Source organism: Condylura cristata, unplaced genomic scaffold, assembly GCF_000260355.1.
Source record: "Condylura cristata isolate star-nosed mole 26May11 unplaced genomic scaffold, ConCri1.0 scaffold00041, whole genome shotgun sequence".
Lineage (NCBI taxonomy): Eukaryota > Metazoa > Chordata > Mammalia > Eulipotyphla > Talpidae > Condylura > Condylura cristata.
Genome location: NW_004567142.1, coordinates 2,971,069 through 2,988,193, shown reverse-complemented (window position 1 = coordinate 2,988,193; position 17,125 = coordinate 2,971,069). Strand labels below are relative to the sequence as shown.

General features: G+C 60.8%; 2 protein-coding genes across 3 annotated transcripts in view; both read left to right on the top strand.

The window, feature by feature from the left end:
• The window catches only part of SYMPK (symplekin), a 28,207-nt gene extending 23,675 nt beyond the window's left edge, over positions 1-4,532 (top strand). Inside the window, exons 23-27 of one of the 2 annotated variants that reach the window (XM_012733767.1) lie at positions 2,403-2,590; positions 3,150-3,326; positions 3,495-3,590; positions 3,806-4,180; positions 4,307-4,532. In XM_012733767.1, coding sequence (XP_012589221.1) covers positions 2,403-2,590; positions 3,150-3,326; positions 3,495-3,590; positions 3,806-4,180; positions 4,307-4,444 — 974 coding nt within the window. In that variant the 3' untranslated portion in view covers positions 4,445-4,532. The remainder of the gene's footprint in view (positions 1-2,402; positions 2,591-3,149; positions 3,327-3,494; positions 3,591-3,805; positions 4,181-4,306) is intronic. The other variant, XM_004694212.2, reaches the window with a different exon arrangement.
• A 601-nt stretch (positions 4,533-5,133) lies between these two features.
• On the top strand, positions 5,134-15,813 carry RSPH6A (radial spoke head 6 homolog A (Chlamydomonas)). The gene is made up of 6 exons (XM_004694211.2): positions 5,134-5,435; positions 7,298-7,535; positions 10,056-10,820; positions 12,082-12,226; positions 12,859-12,976; positions 15,438-15,813. The coding sequence occupies exons 1-6, from the start codon at positions 5,134-5,136 to the stop codon at positions 15,673-15,675; spliced, it is 1,806 nt and encodes a 601-aa protein (XP_004694268.1). The 3' UTR covers positions 15,676-15,813.
• Positions 15,814-17,125: the final 1,312 nt, after the last annotated feature.

Here is a 17,125-nt window from a genome sequence, read left to right as displayed (position 1 = left end):
CCCCGCCCCGCCCCTTCCCTTGCGGGCTGCTGGCTTCCAGTCCCTGGACCGGAAGAGGTGAAGGGCCTGGCCGGGGGCCACAGGAGCTGAGTGGCTCAGTGGGGGAGCCACGCACTGGTGGGCCTGGTTCGCACTGGGACGGCCTCGCCCTGCAGCTCTGCAGAGGGGACGGCGCCCTCCAACGCCACCTCTCCTGTAACGGGGGTGCGGCCTCCTGGCCACGTGGCTTCCTGTCTCGCCTGAGGTAGCTTCTCTGTGACTTCGTGCTCACCTTCCTCAGTGAAGTCTCAGAAATTCTTAGATCAAGAGAAGCGCTTATGAAAATAAGATGTACCTAGCCGAGGAGGCACTAAGGCTCAGTTGGGGCACAGTGAGGCAGGAGGTCCAGGAGGGTGGGCTCACTCCCAGCCCCCGCGGCAACCCCAGGAACACTGCGGGCCCACTCCTGAGGCTGATGAGACCTTCACACGTTTTCGTGTACAATTTGAAGGAGTTCATTGACCCCACAAACCTGGGCCTGGATGTGGCCTTGTTCTAACTCAGGGAAAACGGAATCTAGGGGAGAATGGGCCTGGTCGCAGCCGTCCGGGCACAGTAGCAGGGCCCTGGAAGCCCCTGTCCTCCCACACAGCCTCCCACCTCGGGGCCCTCGGCAGGTCTCCATGGGCCCAGGGCTGCTCCCAGTGGGTCCCTGGCTGCACTGCCACGCCCACACCGGCAGCCCAGGCCTGTTGCACCTGCTCGCTCCCCAGGCCCCCCGTGTCCGTCGTGGTGGTGGTGGTCACCCCTCCACTGGGCGCTGTCTCAACAACTAGGTCTGCCCCAGTGATCTGGGCCAGTAACAGCGCTGAGCGCCTGTGCTCAGCCCTGTGTGGAGTGGAGCTGGTACCCTGTTGGGCTGGAGGTAGCCTGGTCCTGCCCTCCCAGAGTCACAGTCACCCCCTGACAGTAGCAACCTAGAGTGAGCAGGGCTGGGGCATGACCCTCCCTGGGTGGGACATCAAGGTGGGCTTCCTGGAGGAGGAATACCTAAGCTGAGACTAAAAGGATGAGTTCAGGGGAGGTACTGGGGAGACGACCCTGCAGAAAGGAAAAACTTTGCAGAAGTCAAGGAATGTGCTAGCATGGCCTAGTCCTGAAGCAGTAGCGCTAAGCTGGCCTGCCTGTGGCTTGAGGAGGGGCCTAGTCAGGAAATGAGCTCAGACTAGGAACCATTCGGAAACCCAGCATGGTGGGGGTCTGACTTGAGCTCTTGAGGACCTCTGGGAAGGAGGCTGGGCACTCTAAGGACTCCTCAGGCCCTGCTTGGAGAGTGGACCCCTGGCCTGGACAGCCTGGGGCTGAGGGGAGGGCCGATGGGGGCTGTGCAGAGCAGGCAGAGGCGCAGCCACTGAGGAGCTCCAGCTCGGCCCCTGTGGCTTCCTGTGCTCCAGGCAGGTCCCGCCGGCACTTCCCTTTCTCACCCCTCCTGCAGCCCTCACCTGCTGTCCTCCCACCCCGCCCACCCCCGACCCCCAGTCCAGCCTGCACTGCCTCTGCCTTCCCCCTTCCTTATGGGGCCCCACCTCTTCCTGAGAAGGGCCCGCCCTGTTTCCACTAACCTCAAGGATTGGGGGGGCCTCTCTTCTGGCTCAATAAAGACTTCCTGGTTCAGACTCACATGGCAAGTGGTGTTTGGCAAAGAGGGTTTCAGAGGAGTTCCTGGGCTCTCCCTGCTATGGTGACTGGGAGCAGGCCGTCCCCTCGCCCCCGATGTCTGATCCCTACAACTGCTGCCGAGGGAGCACCCTCCCCTGCCCTCGTGCCTGCTGTGGGGGCTCCCGTGTGCCAGCCCTCCCTCGGCCCTCCTGCTGCTGGCGTGCTGCTAGGCACCCATACCATATGGGGACACGCTGCCCCCCGGCCTCCTCACCCTCCCTTCCTGACTGCTCTATTACTGTAACCCCCACATAACCCTGGGCCTGTGCCCTGGTGCTGGGGGGGGGTACTGGAACAGCTTGCTCTCAGCCAGGGCTCTCCGTCCCCCTGGCATCCCAATGGGCGTCTGTAGCCTTCCGTCCAGTGGGGTCAAGGTGCCCTGTGCTCTTGTCAAGCCACATAGGTCCCAAGGGTCTGCATCGCGTCTCCTGTCTGGGCCTCTCTGAGGACCACCCCCAAGGAGACAGGGCTGCATCTTCCCAGGCCAGGGCCGGGCTTTTAGGAGCCGAGGCACTGCTTCCCTCGGGCCCCGCCCCGGGCTCTCCCAGGGACAGCCTCCAGGTCTCCACAGATACTGCCGCTGGGTGCGGGACGCTTCCAGCAAGTGGGGCTTGCGTAGCAGCCCCGGGGCTGAGGTGCTCTAGGGTGGTGGGGCGCCCACACCCAGGACAGAGGGGACAGGCCCACTCTCCGCCTCCTCGCAGCCACCAACCTGTGCTTTGCGGAGCGGAACGTGTACACGTCGGAGGTGCTGGCCGTGGTGATGCAGCAGCTGATGGAGCAGAGCCCCCTGCCCATGCTGCTCATGAGGACCGTCATCCAGTCCCTGACCATGTACCCCCGCCTGGGGGGCTTCGTCATGAACATCCTGTCCCGCCTCATCATGAAGCAGGTAACCTGCCCGCAGAACCCTGGGCTCCACCAGCCTGCTGCCCCCCATGCACCCCCAAGGGGCTGGGGTGAGGAGAATAAACACTGCCCGTGATGAGCAAGGTCAGGAGGTGGTGCGCCCCCCGGTGGCCCCACCTGGCCAGGACACGCACTGGAGCCCAGGGATGCGCCTGTCTTCCGGAAGAAGCTGGAAGCCACACCGACCCAGCCTCAGCCCCAGGCTGGGTTCAGCCCCTGGCAGCACCTTGAGGTCAAAGCAGATTCTGATCTGGGCTCAATCTCTGGCCTCCCCCTAGTGCCCATGACCCTGGACACGCCTCCCAGTGCCCCTTCCTCCAGCAGGGCTGATGTCGCCCCCTGCAGGCAGCTGTGCAAGTGGGCAGCTGTGCCGGTTCTCGGAGCCTGGCCTGGACGCTGCCTGGAAGAGCCACTCGCTCCCCTTTTCCCAGCTGTCTTCAGGCTCAGTCCCTTGGAGGGAGTCAGGGCTCTGGGCCCAAAGGGTGAATGGCGGGACCTGGCCCCGGCTGCCCCCTGCTGACCGGCCTCCCCGCCCTGCCCAGGTGTGGAAGTACCCCAAGGTGTGGGAGGGCTTCATCAAGTGTTGTCAGCGCACCAAGCCCCAGAGCTTCCAGGTCATCCTGCAGCTGCCACCCCAGCAGCTGAGTGCCGTCTTTGACAAGTGCCCCGAGCTCCGGGAGCCCCTGCTGGCCCACGTCCGCTCCTTCACCCCCCATCAGGTACCCCAGTGGCGGGCAGCCCTGTGGTTTAGCCTTAGGGGGCTGGTTGGATGGGGGGGGGCGGGCAGAGGGGAGCCCAGCACTGCCACTGTCAGGGGCCAAGTGTCTGGGGTGTCTGTAACTCTGGACCAGGACTATCCATAGCACCCCATCCTGCTGTCCCCCCAGCAAGCACATATCCCCAATTCCATCATGACCATCCTGGAGGCCACCAGCAAGCAGGAACCAGAAACTAAGGAGGCGCCTGCCGGGCCCCTGGAAGAGGTGAGGGCCACCCACCCTACATCAGGTCCCCACCCTGCCCACCTGGTGGCCGTACCTGTCTGCTTGGAGTCTCTGCTCAAGGGGTGGTGGACGGGGCAGTGCCCCTGACTCCTGTGCCCACCTTGCTGGCTTCCCCACCCTCTCTGAGAGCAGCCTGGGTCCTGGCCACCTCCCATCTCATCCCTGGACTCCCCTGTGGCCCCTCCCCACCCCAGGATGACCTGGAGCCCCTGGCCCTGGCCCCTGCGCCGGCCCCGGCCCCCCGGCCCCCTCAGGACCTCATCGGCCTGCGGCTCGCCCAGGAGAAGGCCTTAAAGCGACAGCTGGAGGAGGAGCAGAAGCTGAAGCCTGGGGGCGGGGGAGCGGCGGCATCCTCGTCCACAGTCCGGCCAGGCCCTCCCCAGCCCGAGGAAGCCATAGATTTGCGGGAGGAGGGGCCCGAGTGCGAGACCCCGGCCATCTTTATCAGCATGGATGACGACTCGGGGCTCACCGAAGCTGCTCTGCTGGACTCCAGTCTCGAGGGCTCCCTATCTAAGGTAGGGACAGCCAGCTCAGAGCCAGCAGAGGACAGCCGGGGCCGCGTTGAGGTGCGTGCGCCTGGTGCCCAAAGGGGCGGCGGTGGGAGCTGGTCTGGTCGGGGAAGGTGCAGCCCCGGGAGCGCCGCGGGGCCGCGCTCCCTCTGCCCAGCCCCGCCTTCCTTCTGTCACCACCAGGAGGCGGCAGCGGGCGGGCAGACGGCGAAGGAGGAGCGGAGCCCCCAGACGCTCACACCTGCCGCGGAAGACACTGTGAAGACGCCCAGCCCGGCTGCTGAGGAAGCCGGGGACGCTGAGGCCAAGGGCAACAGCTGACGGGGCGGGGCGGGCGGGGAGCAGGGGAGGGGGGGCAGGCGGGGCTTGGCCGGTCCTTTGCCTTCGAGAAAATTAAAGCGAGAGCGCGGGCCTGGGACCTGGCTGCCGTCTCCTCTCTGCCGCCCTCTGGGGCTGCGCGGGTGCGGGTGCGGGTGTCCGCCGGAGAGGCCAGGCGCGGGGCTGCGCCTGCGCACAGCCGGAGCCGCCCCGCCGCCCCGTAACGGCCCGGCCCGCCCTCCACGACCGGCGCCGGACCCCTGCGGGCCATGGCGGACCCGCCGTCCGACCCCGAGGACCCGTCCGAGCACCCCTCCTCCCGGAGGGGCTCGCAGCCCTCCTCCCGGAGGGGCTCCCAGACCTCCCGGAGGGGCTCGCAGCCCTCGGAGTGGCGCAGCGGGGAAGCCATCCCCAGCCGGGTGCGCGTCGCAGAGGAGGTGGTGGAGATAGCGCCCGCCGCCTGGGGCCAGCCCCCGAGCCAGGAGTTCCTGCCGAGCCAGACCAGCCTCCGCTGGTCGCCAGAGCTCCACAGCCAGCCCCCGCCCGAGCACTTGGAGATGTTCCCGCCCGAGGACGGGCTGCTGGGTGCCCACGAGCCCATGAGTGTGTCCTTTGCTGACTTGGCGCCGGGGGGCCCGTCCCAGCCTTACCCGGAGGAGTTCAGGAAAGACGTGGGCCGCAACGCCAGCCGGATGCTGCAGCAGCTGCAGCAGGGCCAGGGCAGCTTCTTCGAGCACCTCGAGTCCGCCTACCAGGACATCCTGCCCGAGCACGTGGACCAGTTCGGCCTGTACCAGAGGCCAGACTCGCACTTCCTGGAGGACGCCCAGCATGGGCCCTACGTGAAGCATGACCCTACCCTGCAGTTCTCGCCCTCTGACCTGGGCTTCATGCCCTACCCTTTGGAGATGCCCGAGCCGGAGCCTCGGGAGCTGGCTGTGCAGAACGCCAAGGCCTACCTGCTGCAGACCAGCGTCAACTGCGACCTCAGTCTGTGAGAAGGGGCAGTGCGGGGCTGGGCGGGACCAGGGCCAGGCAGCCGCCCCCCTCCCAGGCCCACCCCAGCCTGCCCCGCTTGGCCTCTTTACCTGGCAGCCGCTCTCCACCGGGTAGCCGGCCAGTGCACTGGGGCCTCCAGCCCACACTAAGGGGTGAGGAACTACATGCTAAGATAGGTAGCATTTCTTTGCAAGCCTCCAGCCTTCTGCGGGCACTTAGCAGTAAACACCATCTCCCCCCAACCAAAATCACACTGCTATCCCCATTTACCAAGCTGGAAAGCTGGGGAATAGAGTCCTTTGTCCAAGCCACAGGGATGTGGGCAGCCAGGCTTCCAGCTTGAGGCCCCGTCACGCTCTAACCCTGCCTGAGGGGCTCACACTAGGACACTCAGCTGCCGCCCAACACACCTCTCAGCCCCCCTCCCACCCTCACTTTCTGCCGTGAGGATGACATTAGCTATAGTGAATGATACAGTGGAAAATTCCAAGACAGGGCTGGGGGGCAGAGAGCAAAACGCTAAATAGCCTGAGGCCAAGGGTGTCTGAGGAGGTGACATTTGACCCCGGGGACCTGAAGAAGGGGAGGGTCAGCAGCTTGTAGGTCCCTGGAGGGAGAGGGGCCAGCATTGAACCCTGTGAACTGAGCTTGAGAAGCTTCAAGGAGGCTGGTGTGACTGGAACCCAGGGTGGAAGCTGAGGCTGGAGAAGAGAAGTTCTGGTTGAGCACAAGCTGACTAAACCTCCCATGCTCAGAGCCTGCCATGGCTCCCCAGCGCCCATAAGGCTCGTGACTCTCCAGGCAGCCTCCACACCCCTGTATCATTCGGCCCTGCCAGCTCTGACTTCATCTCTAGTCAGCTTCGGACCCAGACCTTAGAGTCCAGTCAAAGTTAGCCTCTTCTTCAGCTGTCCCAGCCCTTGTGGAAAAGCCCAGAGCAAAGCCCCACCTCCTCTTACCCAGCCCTATTCAGGCACGGCCTCCCCCAACCCCCCCCAGAGAGTGCCAAGAGGTCTCCACACCACAGGAGGCTAAACATACCTGTTTCAAAGTCCACTGACCTGGTTTCAGACCTCAGTGGTGCCATCCTGTCTGACCGCACACCACAACTTCGTTAAGCCTCAGTTTCCTCACCTGGAGAACAAGCTCACAGTTTCCCTCCGGCATGTGTGGGGCTGGGCTGAGAATTTAACACTGGTCCAGGTGCCCAGTGTGGTGTTTGGCTCAACCAAATGGACGCTACTGGGGATGATCACTGCAGACACCTCCCACCCCTCCGGTGCCCCACTCTGCCAGGCGGGTCTCCTGAAACCCACTGCGGAGGGGGCAGCGGGGAGACAGTGGGCCACTCCCCGGCCAGGCCGGTGACAGCACTGAGACTTAACCCCTAGGCCACCAGGGAGGCCCTCGGCATCTGGATTTTGGTAAAAAGAGACAGGAGTGGAATTTCTCCTAGCTTTCTTGCGATTTGGGTATCAGGATTACATGAGACTCAAGGTGTCGCAGGACCTGCACCACACTGTTCTGTGTGAGAACAGTGAGCTGCGGGCTTGCCTGCCGCCTTCAAGCAGATTTCAGCTTAAACGTGACCTTGATGAGGTCTGCCCTGGCTCCCCCTCTCCAGGAACAAGCGGTCCCCTCCTCCTGGGACCCCTGCTTTGTCTCTGTAGGAATCGCCGCCACTGACACTATCTTGCCTACCCAGTTCACGCCTCTCCACCATCAGGGGGTCAGCTCACCGGGACAGGGACCTTTTCTCCTGAGTCCCCAGCGCCAGCCAGAGGAGCAAGTACCCGGCACCCCGCTCAGTAGACTGAGTGGGCGGTATCCCCACTCCCACTCCCTCCGGGGAGGTAGGTACGAGCACCTGGTGAACCTGCTGACCAAGATCCTGAACCAGCGGCCGGAGGACCCCTTGTCCATCCTGGAGTCGCTGAACCGCACCTCGCAGGCCGAGTGGTTCCACCCCAAGCTGGACACCCTGCGGGATGACCCCGAGATGCAGCCCACCTACGAGATGGCGGAGAGGCAGAAGGCACTGTTCACCCGGGCCGGCGCCCTGGGCGAGGGCGAACAGGAGATGGAGGAGGAGGTGGTGAGTGAGCCCCCTGTTTGGGAGGCTTGGAGGGGACGGAGCAGGGCGGCCCCCAGATCCCCGGCCGTTTCAGTGCAGCACAGGACCTGGGGACCAGTCTCGGAGGGCCTGGAACGCCAGGCCCCGGCCAGCCCGCGGAGGTTTGAAGCAGGGGAAAGCAAGTCAGTTGTTTTTTCAGACAGGGGGTCTGGAGGCCCCGGCACCAGTTCCCCCTCCAGAAAAGAGCTCGGGTCGTTTTCTCTGACATCCAGTGCCTCAACACTAAATTCGTCCCTACCCCCTGCCCTCAGTTTCCCCTTTTGTAAGTTGAGACCCATCCACTAAGACTTACCCATGCCCCAGTGGCACTCAGAATATGCAATTCCATGACTGCAGGGAAAATGTGCTCTCACTCCTTCGAGACTCTTTCCTTAAGTGTTTTCTGTCAGATTCGGACCCCTCCCAGGCCCCTGCTAAGAGCCTTAGAAGGATTGTCTCGTTTTGTTCCTGAAAGGACTCTGCAAGGCAGCTGCTACTTACTTTCTTTAAAATTTATTTATTTATGTATATAAGAACTGGGGTACAAGGCCAGGTGGGGGGTGAGAGGATTCACCAGAGACAGAGTGGGGAGCAGAACAGGCTGACTGACTGAAATACACTGCTGAGGGGGGCAGCGGGGAGACAGGCGAGGTCTGCTGCGCCCTGTGGGTCACTAGACAGCCTCATAGCACTGAGACTTTAACCCCTGCACCACCAGGGAGCCCCCAGTTGCCATTTCTTATCCCTGCATGGAGGAAGGGCTTTGGCTCTGCAGCGAGGAGAGTGCTGGGATGCTCTGGCCCTCTGAACCTGGGCTGTGCCCTCAGTCTGGGCCGCTCCTAAGATTCTTGGGCTCTGGCCACCGTGGGTGAGAAGGGAAGAAGCGAGAGGACAGTCTGGCCGATGAACGGGCCCCAGGGTGGTCTAGGTCTTAGGCCCTGACGGACAGTTTTACCTCAGAACGAGGGTTTAGGGCCTCCCTGGTGCCGCAGTGCTTCATGCAGTGTCCTGAGCGCTCAGCAAAACCCACGCCACTCCACTCTGCGAAGAAGGGCAGGGCGAGGCTGCGGCCCGGGGAGGCCTGAGAACCTACCCCTGCTCTCCACCCCAGCTCTGCCTTCTTGGGTCCAAGTTTGGTCCTGAGCTGCTCACTTTCCGCTGCAGCCACACACAGAAGCTGGCCCTAAGTCCCCGGGGCTGCGGTCACCAGCGGCCACAGTGGTAGTGGCTCAGGACACCACCACATACGGTTTTAAAGGCCCGGAGGGAGCCGTTGGGTCTCCCGCAGCTGGAATCAAGGTGTGGGCCGGGCCGCCGGCCTGGCTGAGGCCCTGGTGGAGGTCTGGGGCCTTCACTGCCTTTGCAGTGCCGCCATCCGCCCCCTGGCCACGGCCCCTTCCTCCATCCACCAAGCCAGCGGAGTCTCCAGGTCACTGGCTAATCGCTCTGCTCTGCCCTCACAGCGGACTCTCTTCCCTGCCAGCACGACCCTGGTGGTTACCGGGGTGGCCCAGGGGTGTAAGGCGACTCCCCGTCACAGTGTTCTCCTGATCACCCCTCGCCCCCCAGGTCCTTCTGGCCACGTGAGGTAACGCCCACAGGTCAGGGTTGGACATAGGCATCTTTTGGGGGTAGAGGGTTTTGCCTACCTCACCCCTCCCCCCCCGCCCCCCCCCCCCCCTGGGAGTGCTTGGGCTTCCTGCTTAGGGCTTCATCTCCAGCTTGGTCTGGGCCATGGCAGGCTGGTCTCCCGAGGGAGGACTTTGTCTGCTTTGTCTGACACCTCTCTGTGCCCACCCTAACCTGGGCTGGCGCCTCAGGTGCTACGTTTTAAATAGTTGATAGAGATGTCTGGACTGAGAGAATGAGAAAGAATTGGGCACAGCCTGGTGCCGTATGGATGTGGGTGGGGGCAGCTGGGCCAAGGCTTTCCGGGCCTAGCCCCGCCCCTCCATTGCTTGTTCTCACTCCCTTCTCCCCACTCCCTGCATAAAGCAGGGAGAGCAGAACTTATCTCCACCACCCTCCAGCATCGCTGACCCTGGATTCCTGGGTTGACCCTCTTAATCTGTTACGTGCTTTGAGGTACCCTTAGGAGCGCAGTTGGCTGCTAGTCACAGGAAGCGTGACTAGAAGTGGCTTCATTGTCCCTGAGAACAAGATGGCCAGAGGAGGTAAAGCAGCCTGGCGATGCCCACAGGGACCAGGCAGTCCCTGAGGCCGTGGGACTTTTGGTCCCCGCTGTCTCGCCTCCTGGTCCCAAGACAGCTGCTGTGCCTCCAGCTCTCACATCCCCCTCCAGGCAGGCAGGAGGAGGAGGAGAAAACCACAGCAGATTTTCTCCTAGAGTGGCTTGTCCTCCCCGGGCACTCACCCCGCTCACGCCCCCCTCACCCGCGGCTGCCGGTGTCGCTGGGTCCCAGATGAGCTCTGCCCTCCGAGGGCACGGCGCCAGGCTAGGGAGCAGGCTTCAGCCCCCTTCCTCTGCCCTCCACCCTGCAGACGGAGACGCCGGTGCCCAACGTCATGGAGACGGCCTTCTACTTCGAGCAGGCGGGGGTGGGCCTGGGCTCCGACGAGAGCTTCCGTGTCTTCTTGGCCCTGAAGCAGCTGGCGGAGCAGCAGCCGATCCACACCTGCCGCTTCTGGGGCAAGATCCTGGGGCTCAGCCGCAGCTACCTGGTGGCCGAGGTGGAGTTCCGGGAGGGCGAGGAGGAGGGGGAGGAGGAGGAGCTGGAGGAGATGCTGGAGAGCGGCGACACCATCGAGGCCCAGGACGAGGAGGAGGGCGAGGAGGATGAGGAGAAGGTCCCAGACGTGATCCCCAAGCCCACGTGGAAGCCGCCGCCGGTGATCCCAAGGGAGGAGAGCCGCAGTGGCACCAACAAGTACCTGTACTTCGTGTGCAGCGAGCCGGGCCGCCCCTGGGTGCGGCTGCCCCACGTCACGCCCATCCAGATCGTGCAGGCCCGCAAGATCAAGAAGTTCTTCACCGGCTTCCTGGACGCGCCGGTGGTCAGCTACCCGCCCTTCCCGGGCAACGAGGCCAACTACCTGCGCGCCCAGATCGCCCGCATCTCGGCGGCCACGCACATCAGCCCCCTGGGCTTCTACCAGTTCGGCGAGGAGGAGGGCGACGAGGAGGAGGAGGGTGGCATGGGCCGCGACTCCTACGAGGAGAACCCCGACTTCGAGGGCATCCCGGTGCTGGAGCTGGTGGACTCCATGGCCAACTGGGTGCACCACGAGCTGCACATCCTGCCGCAGGTGAGACGCCGGCCCAGCGTGGCTGGACAGCGCGCAGGTGACCAGCAAGGACGCTTGGGAGCCAGCACCGGGCATCGGGCATCGGGCCGGGCTCCGCTCCTGCCCATCCCCCCCACAGCCATTCCCCAGCAGGTACTGGGCCTTTGATTCAGGCCAGGGGCTTTCTGGAATTCAGAACTTGCCAGACTTTAAAAAAGGTCACATGGTGTACCTGCCCTGCGTTCCCCAAAACTTGGGGCTGGGGGGCGGGGCTGCAGCCTCAAAGGCATCCGTGCAGCAAAGCGGAGTAGCCCAGCCTCAGTTCAGGACGCGTGAAGTGTGGAGGGAAACTGGCTTTTAGAATAGTTCAGATTTTGAATTTTGGGTGAAAGATTGTGTGGAGGCTGCAATTTTCAGATGCTTAATATGTCTGGACTTCATTTTTTGTTAACTTTACAGAATGCATTTTTTTAATGTTTTTTTATTTTTATGGAGAAGAACTTGGGTGCAGGCCAGAGGTACGGGGTGGTGGTGAGAGGATCCACCAGAGGCAGAGTGGGGAGCAGAACAGCCAGATGCACTGAAATGCTGAAGGGAGCAGCGGGGAGTCAGGAGAGGTCTGCAGCACCCTGTGGGTCACTTAGTCTGTGGTGGTGATAGAGCTGAGACTTTAGCCCTAGGGGACACCCTGATATTGTTTTATTTTTGCATGCAAGACAGCACCTGCTAATTGCTAGGCACTTTTTTTTATTCACTCAACAAACATCTATTGAGTCTACACTTTTTTTTTTTAATCCAAGTAGCTCTCGCTCCCATTTTCCAGTGGATGAAACTGACACTGGTTACGGCGCGTCATTCAACACACTTGTGGGCTTTTCCGTATTCCACATGACCCCAGCATGAGTGAGAGGCACCCAGGACACCCCCATTTCATTTGCTCAGGTCTGAGGATGGACCAGGGGATCGCATGGGCTGCTGAATGTGAGCCCCCCCTAGAACTGAGGTGTAGGGTTCTCAAGGCTGTACCCCCAGCCCTTGGAGCAGCACCCCGGCATAGGCTGTGGGGCCTCACAGCTAGCAGGAGGCAGGAGCCCCCCTCAGTGCACAGCTCTCTTGGTCCTGGCTGCCCCTTCCCATCCCTTTACCTGTGTGGGTAACCTGTCCTCCTGCCCATACCTGGGTCCCTGAGGAAAGGGCCAGTCCTCAGTGTCCGCTGGCCTGTCACCCCCTCCCGGGGACTCTGGCCCTCTGGCGATGCCACCTCATCTTCTCTCTCCTCCAGGGCCGTTGCACGTGGGTGAACCCTTTGCAGAAGACGGAGGAGGAGGAAGAGCTAGGGGAGGAGGAAGAGAAGGGCGACGAGGGCATGGAGGAGGCGGAACAGGAGGTCGGGCCCCCGCTGCTGACGCCGCTCTCAGAGGATGCAGGTAACAAGCCGTCTCCACCGGGCCTGGGGGAGCCGGACTGCAGGGACCATCTCCATGAGCCTCGACCCCCCATCTCAAGGATGGGCATTGCCCAGCACCTCCCTCGAGGTTCTGTGGGTCACGTCCACCTCGTGTACGTGGCCTTGGCTGGGACAGTGGAAGTTGCTCTTCTGAGCCCATGTGGCCTTTAGGGAGAGTGCCCGCTAGCGAGGCCTCGGGGGAGGTGGGACTCAGCTGGAGTTGGCCGCTGTGCCTGGAGGGAAGGTAAGGCTGAGGGGGGCGAGAGGACAGAGCCCCCCTGTGACCCGACCTGTGCTCTGTACTCGGCCCCCTGCTCCAAACCAGAGGGGCCTGGAAGGCGAATCACCGCTGTGCCCCATCTCGGGGTGCCAGGGCTCTCTGTCACCTTGCAAGGGAGGTAAGTTAAGGAGCCCCATTTCCTGGGTGCAGGCCCTGAGGCTCAGGTAGGTGAGAGGGCTCTCTGGGGCCCACGCAGAGAATGTTCCAGAGCCCGGGTTTATATACTGCATTGAAGATGCTTGGTTGCTCCAAGCCTCCCTCCTCGCTCCCTCAATTTCCTCTGGCCGTCTCCTCCCAGGCCGGCTCTCACCCCCAGCCTCTCTGTCCTGCAGAAATCATGCATATGTCACCCTGGACCGCCCGCCTATCCTGCAGCCTCTGCCCGCAGTACTCCTTGGCTGTCGTGCGCTCCAACCTCTGGCCAGGGGCTTATGCCTACGCCACGGGCAAGTAGGTCTCCTCAACTCCCCAACTGAGGAGGCCCCTGACTTCAGAGCCAGACTGGGTGGCCTGAGACTGGGAGGGCCCCCTTCAGGAAGAGCCCAGGGCTGAGGCTCTCAGTCAGCTCCCAGGGGTCCCACTGAGGCTGAAAGGAAAAATCCCAGACCAAAGTGACAAAATGAAGGATCAGAGAGGGGAAGGAACAGACCCAGGTTCACAGAGCATGTGCAGAATTCAAACCTGAATCTCCAGCCCCTGCCCAGGCTTCCCTGCTGCTGCTGGTCAGCAGTCCCCTTTGGGGTGACCCTGGCAGGGGTGTCTGAGGAAGCTAACTCCTTCCTTGGAACCCTGTCAATGTGAAAGGTCGTCTCTCTCTGAAGCAGAAATCCTCCCACTAGGCCCCCCACCCACCCAGCCACTTGCTCTCAAAGACTGCGGGGAGGAGTGTGTGTGGGGAGTCACTCCTGACACCTCCCTAGGCCCTGGCCCCTGCCCCCACACATCCCCGAGTCTTCGTGTTCCACCGCTAGAGGGCGCGATCCCAAGCCGCGGGGATGCACTTACCAGCGCTGTCCACCAGGTGGCAGGACGACTGTTCTATATTTTTCTTCTCTATTCCAAAGATGAACCTGCCCGTGTTGGCTACAATGATTCACAGTCGAGGTGGGACTTCACGTCATCTTGGTATTTAAACCACGTAATAGTTTCTTGGCAATTACTGTTTTCCGACCTCCAGAAGTAGGCACTCTTGCTTTTGCCAACCCCCTTCTTCTGGTCACATTAATTTGCCAATATCTCTCTGGCAGCAAAAGAACAAAATTTGTAGCTCCGCCCCCACCACCCGTGTGCCCTACCCAACCACTACTCAGTCGTCCGTCGTGCATTACTCATCCATTGTTTTCCTTTTTAAAAGATTTACTTATGGATCCAAGAGCTGGGGTACCGGCCAGAGGCGGGGGGTCAGGAGGCTGAGAGGATTCACCAGAGTCACAGTGGGGAGCAGAACAGGCAGATCTACTGCAATCCACCGCTGAGGGGAGCAGCTGGGAGAAAGGAGAGGTCTGCTGGGCCCTGTGGGTCAGCTCCCTGGCCGGGAATGAAACTTGGGCTTCAGTGGCTGCGATAGCTTAACCCCTGAGCCCCAGGGAGGCCTCTAGAACAGGAGTTTTGGGAATTTTGGATGCAGGACTGGGGTGGGAGCCTGAGAATGAGTGAGGCTGCTGGTGGATGGGACCAGGGACCACAGGGACCAGGGCGGGCACAAGTGGGGTGAAGTTTCCCAGGAAGCTTCTGAGGGAGACCTGGAAGGGAACTGTTCTCTCAGGAATAGCCGGCTGTGAAAACAAAGTCAAAGCCAACTGCTCCCCAGGGACATTGCATAAGTTCAGGCCTGCCTCGTTGAACATCAAAGTGTGTCTCTACTCCATTCTTTTCTCACTGGAAGAGACTCTGGTGGAGGATGGAACCTGTCACACAGCAGAAAGCACATCATTCTTCCAGGGGCTTGTGGAACATTCTCTGGGATAAATCCCAGGCCAGACCCTAACACGAACCTCAAAGGACAGCCCAGAGTCCTCCCTTGTGGCACAACAGGTTGAAGCGCAGCACTATGAATCTGCCACAGCCACTGCAGTGTGAGCTGGATCCCAGCCGGCAGGGAGTGACCCACAGGGCACAGCGCCCTCCCCTGTCTCCTGCTGTCCCCTCAGCAGTGTATTTCAGTAGATCCTCCTGTTCTGCTCCCCACTCTGTCTCTGGTGAATCCTCTTACTGTCCCTGCACCTCTGGCCTGTACCCCAGTTCTGTTTGCAATAAATGAACCTTTATTTATTCCTTTAAGATTTATTTATTTATGCATACAGAACTGGGGTTACAGGCCAGCGGTGTGGAGGGAGGGGGGTAAAAGATAGCTTCGTAGTGCAATTGTGCCCTGTGCTGTTAGCCAGGGAAGCTGTGGACAAGGTCCAGGACTTAATAGATGCATAGTAAATGCTCGATGCCAACAGACGAAGAGAGACTTCTGGAGGGTACTTTCACCCTATCACTGCCATCTCACCTTTTTAATTTTTTTGAAACAACATTGCATTATAACAGTAGCATAATTCCAGGCAAACTTTAATATCAAAGTGTGCTTCTCCTCCATCCTGTTCTGCTCTCCATTTCTGTCCTTCACTGTACTCTTTTCCCAGTCACTCCATCTACCCCATTAACTCCTGCTGGTGACCGCTTCTGGTCACCATGGATCGGTCGTGTAGTCCAAAAGGTTTATTTGGTTTTAATTGGTTCACCCCTTTGTTTGTTTTTGCTACCTACCACATATGAGTCTTGTTTCACTAAGCCTAATCCCCGCCAGCTCCGTCCCTGTTGCAAATGATGGGGGCCCGTCCTTCATCAGAGTCCAGGCTGGGCCTTTGGAGGAGGATTTCCCAGTATCCCCTTGCTCTCTCCCCACCCCGCCCCCACCCCCCAGGAAGTTTGAGAACATCTACATTGGCTGGGGCCACAAGTACAGTCCTGAAAACTTCAACCCGCCTCTGCCGGCCCCTGTCCAGCAAGAGTATCCCAGCGGTCTGGACACCACAGAGATGAATGACCCCACAGTGGAGGAGGAGCAGGCCCTCAAGGCTGCCCAGGAGCAGGCCCTGGCTGCAGCAGAGGAAGAGGAGGAGGATGAGGAGGAGGATGAGGATGAGGAGCTGGATGACTGAGGCCCCGCCCCTTCCCAAGTCAGTAGGTAGACAATTTTCCCCTCTACATAGTCATGGTTATTTTTTCACTGTTGGTTTGCTTTCTGCCCCTGGAGGACAGGGCTAGGAGAGGAAGGGAGATGCTCTAAATAAAGCTTCCCCATGGCACTTACAGGAGTCCTTCATTCATTTGTTCACCATGTTTTGGAGAAGTCCCCCTGGCAGAGCTATTGGGCTCAGGGACACAGGCATTCCCCGCCCATCTCTCCCAGCTATGTCCTTTATTCATTCAGTTATCAAGCAGCTATCAGCTCAGCACCGTGCTTGGGACACAGCGTTAACCCCTGGTGCGGGGCTTTGCTTGCCCAAGGCTTACAGGACATGAGACAGAGGCTGCCCCAGGCAGTGAGAACCCAGAGAGGGGAGTGCAGAGGACTGAGAAGTCTGAGCTGACTCTGGAGGGGTCAAGAACAGAGTGGGGAAGGTGGGGGGGGCAGGGGGACCGCATGTGCAAAGAGCCAAGGGCAAGAGAGTGTGATGTGCTGGGGACTACGACCAGGCTGATCTTGGGGTTTCCAGATTGGTACTACTTGCCTTCACCCCGTTTCCAGTCCCCTGAGTCTTTGCAATCTGGCACCTGAATTCCTCTTTTCCTTCCTCAGCAAAGCCGTGGTTCAAACTCCTCGCCCTGCATCAGTCTTGTCTCGGGTCCTCCAGACTCTGTCTACACTCCACTTGGCATCTGGACAGTTCTTTCCAAAGCTTAACAAATGTGATGAGGGGGCCCCCCCTGCTTAAAACCCTTCTGCAGCTACCTAATTCTCTCAGGGCAAAGGTAAACTGTGATCTGGATCCACTTTTCAGCTACATCTCACACAACCAGCTCCTAACACCTTATCACCCCAACCAGGGTTCATGGAAAATGTGGAGACGTTTGGCGCCAGCATTTATGGGTAGTGGATCAGATGAAGCCCTTGGAGTTTTTTGGAGACACTGAGGATCAGCCGGATTGGGTGGGGAGGCATAATTGATGATGCTATAGGGCCAGTCGAGAACTTAAAGATATCCGTGGGAAACAGGGGAGCTCAAAAGGGTGCATATGAGGAGTGTAAGGAGGTGCTGGGAAGACCTGGGATCATAACCTCTGTGCTGCAATGCAAGGACAAGAAATGGACTTGACCTCTTGAGGGTCCCTGCGTTGCTAGGCAAACGGTTCCCAAGGCGCCGTTGCCAGGGACTTGGGCTTTCGAGTGGCCACGCCTCCACCACTGTGGGTCCCGCCCCCGCAGCCAACCAACGTGCGATCCCGGATACGAAGGCCGCGCCCACTTTTTTGCTCCGCCCACAGCGCCAGTTCCGTTACCCGAGCGACGGCCGGTGCTCGTCCCGCCTCCGGACTCTGTTGCCAATCGAAGAGGCGTCGCCCAGGCGACGGCCCCACCCCTTCCGGCGCGCGCTCGCAGCTTCCGGC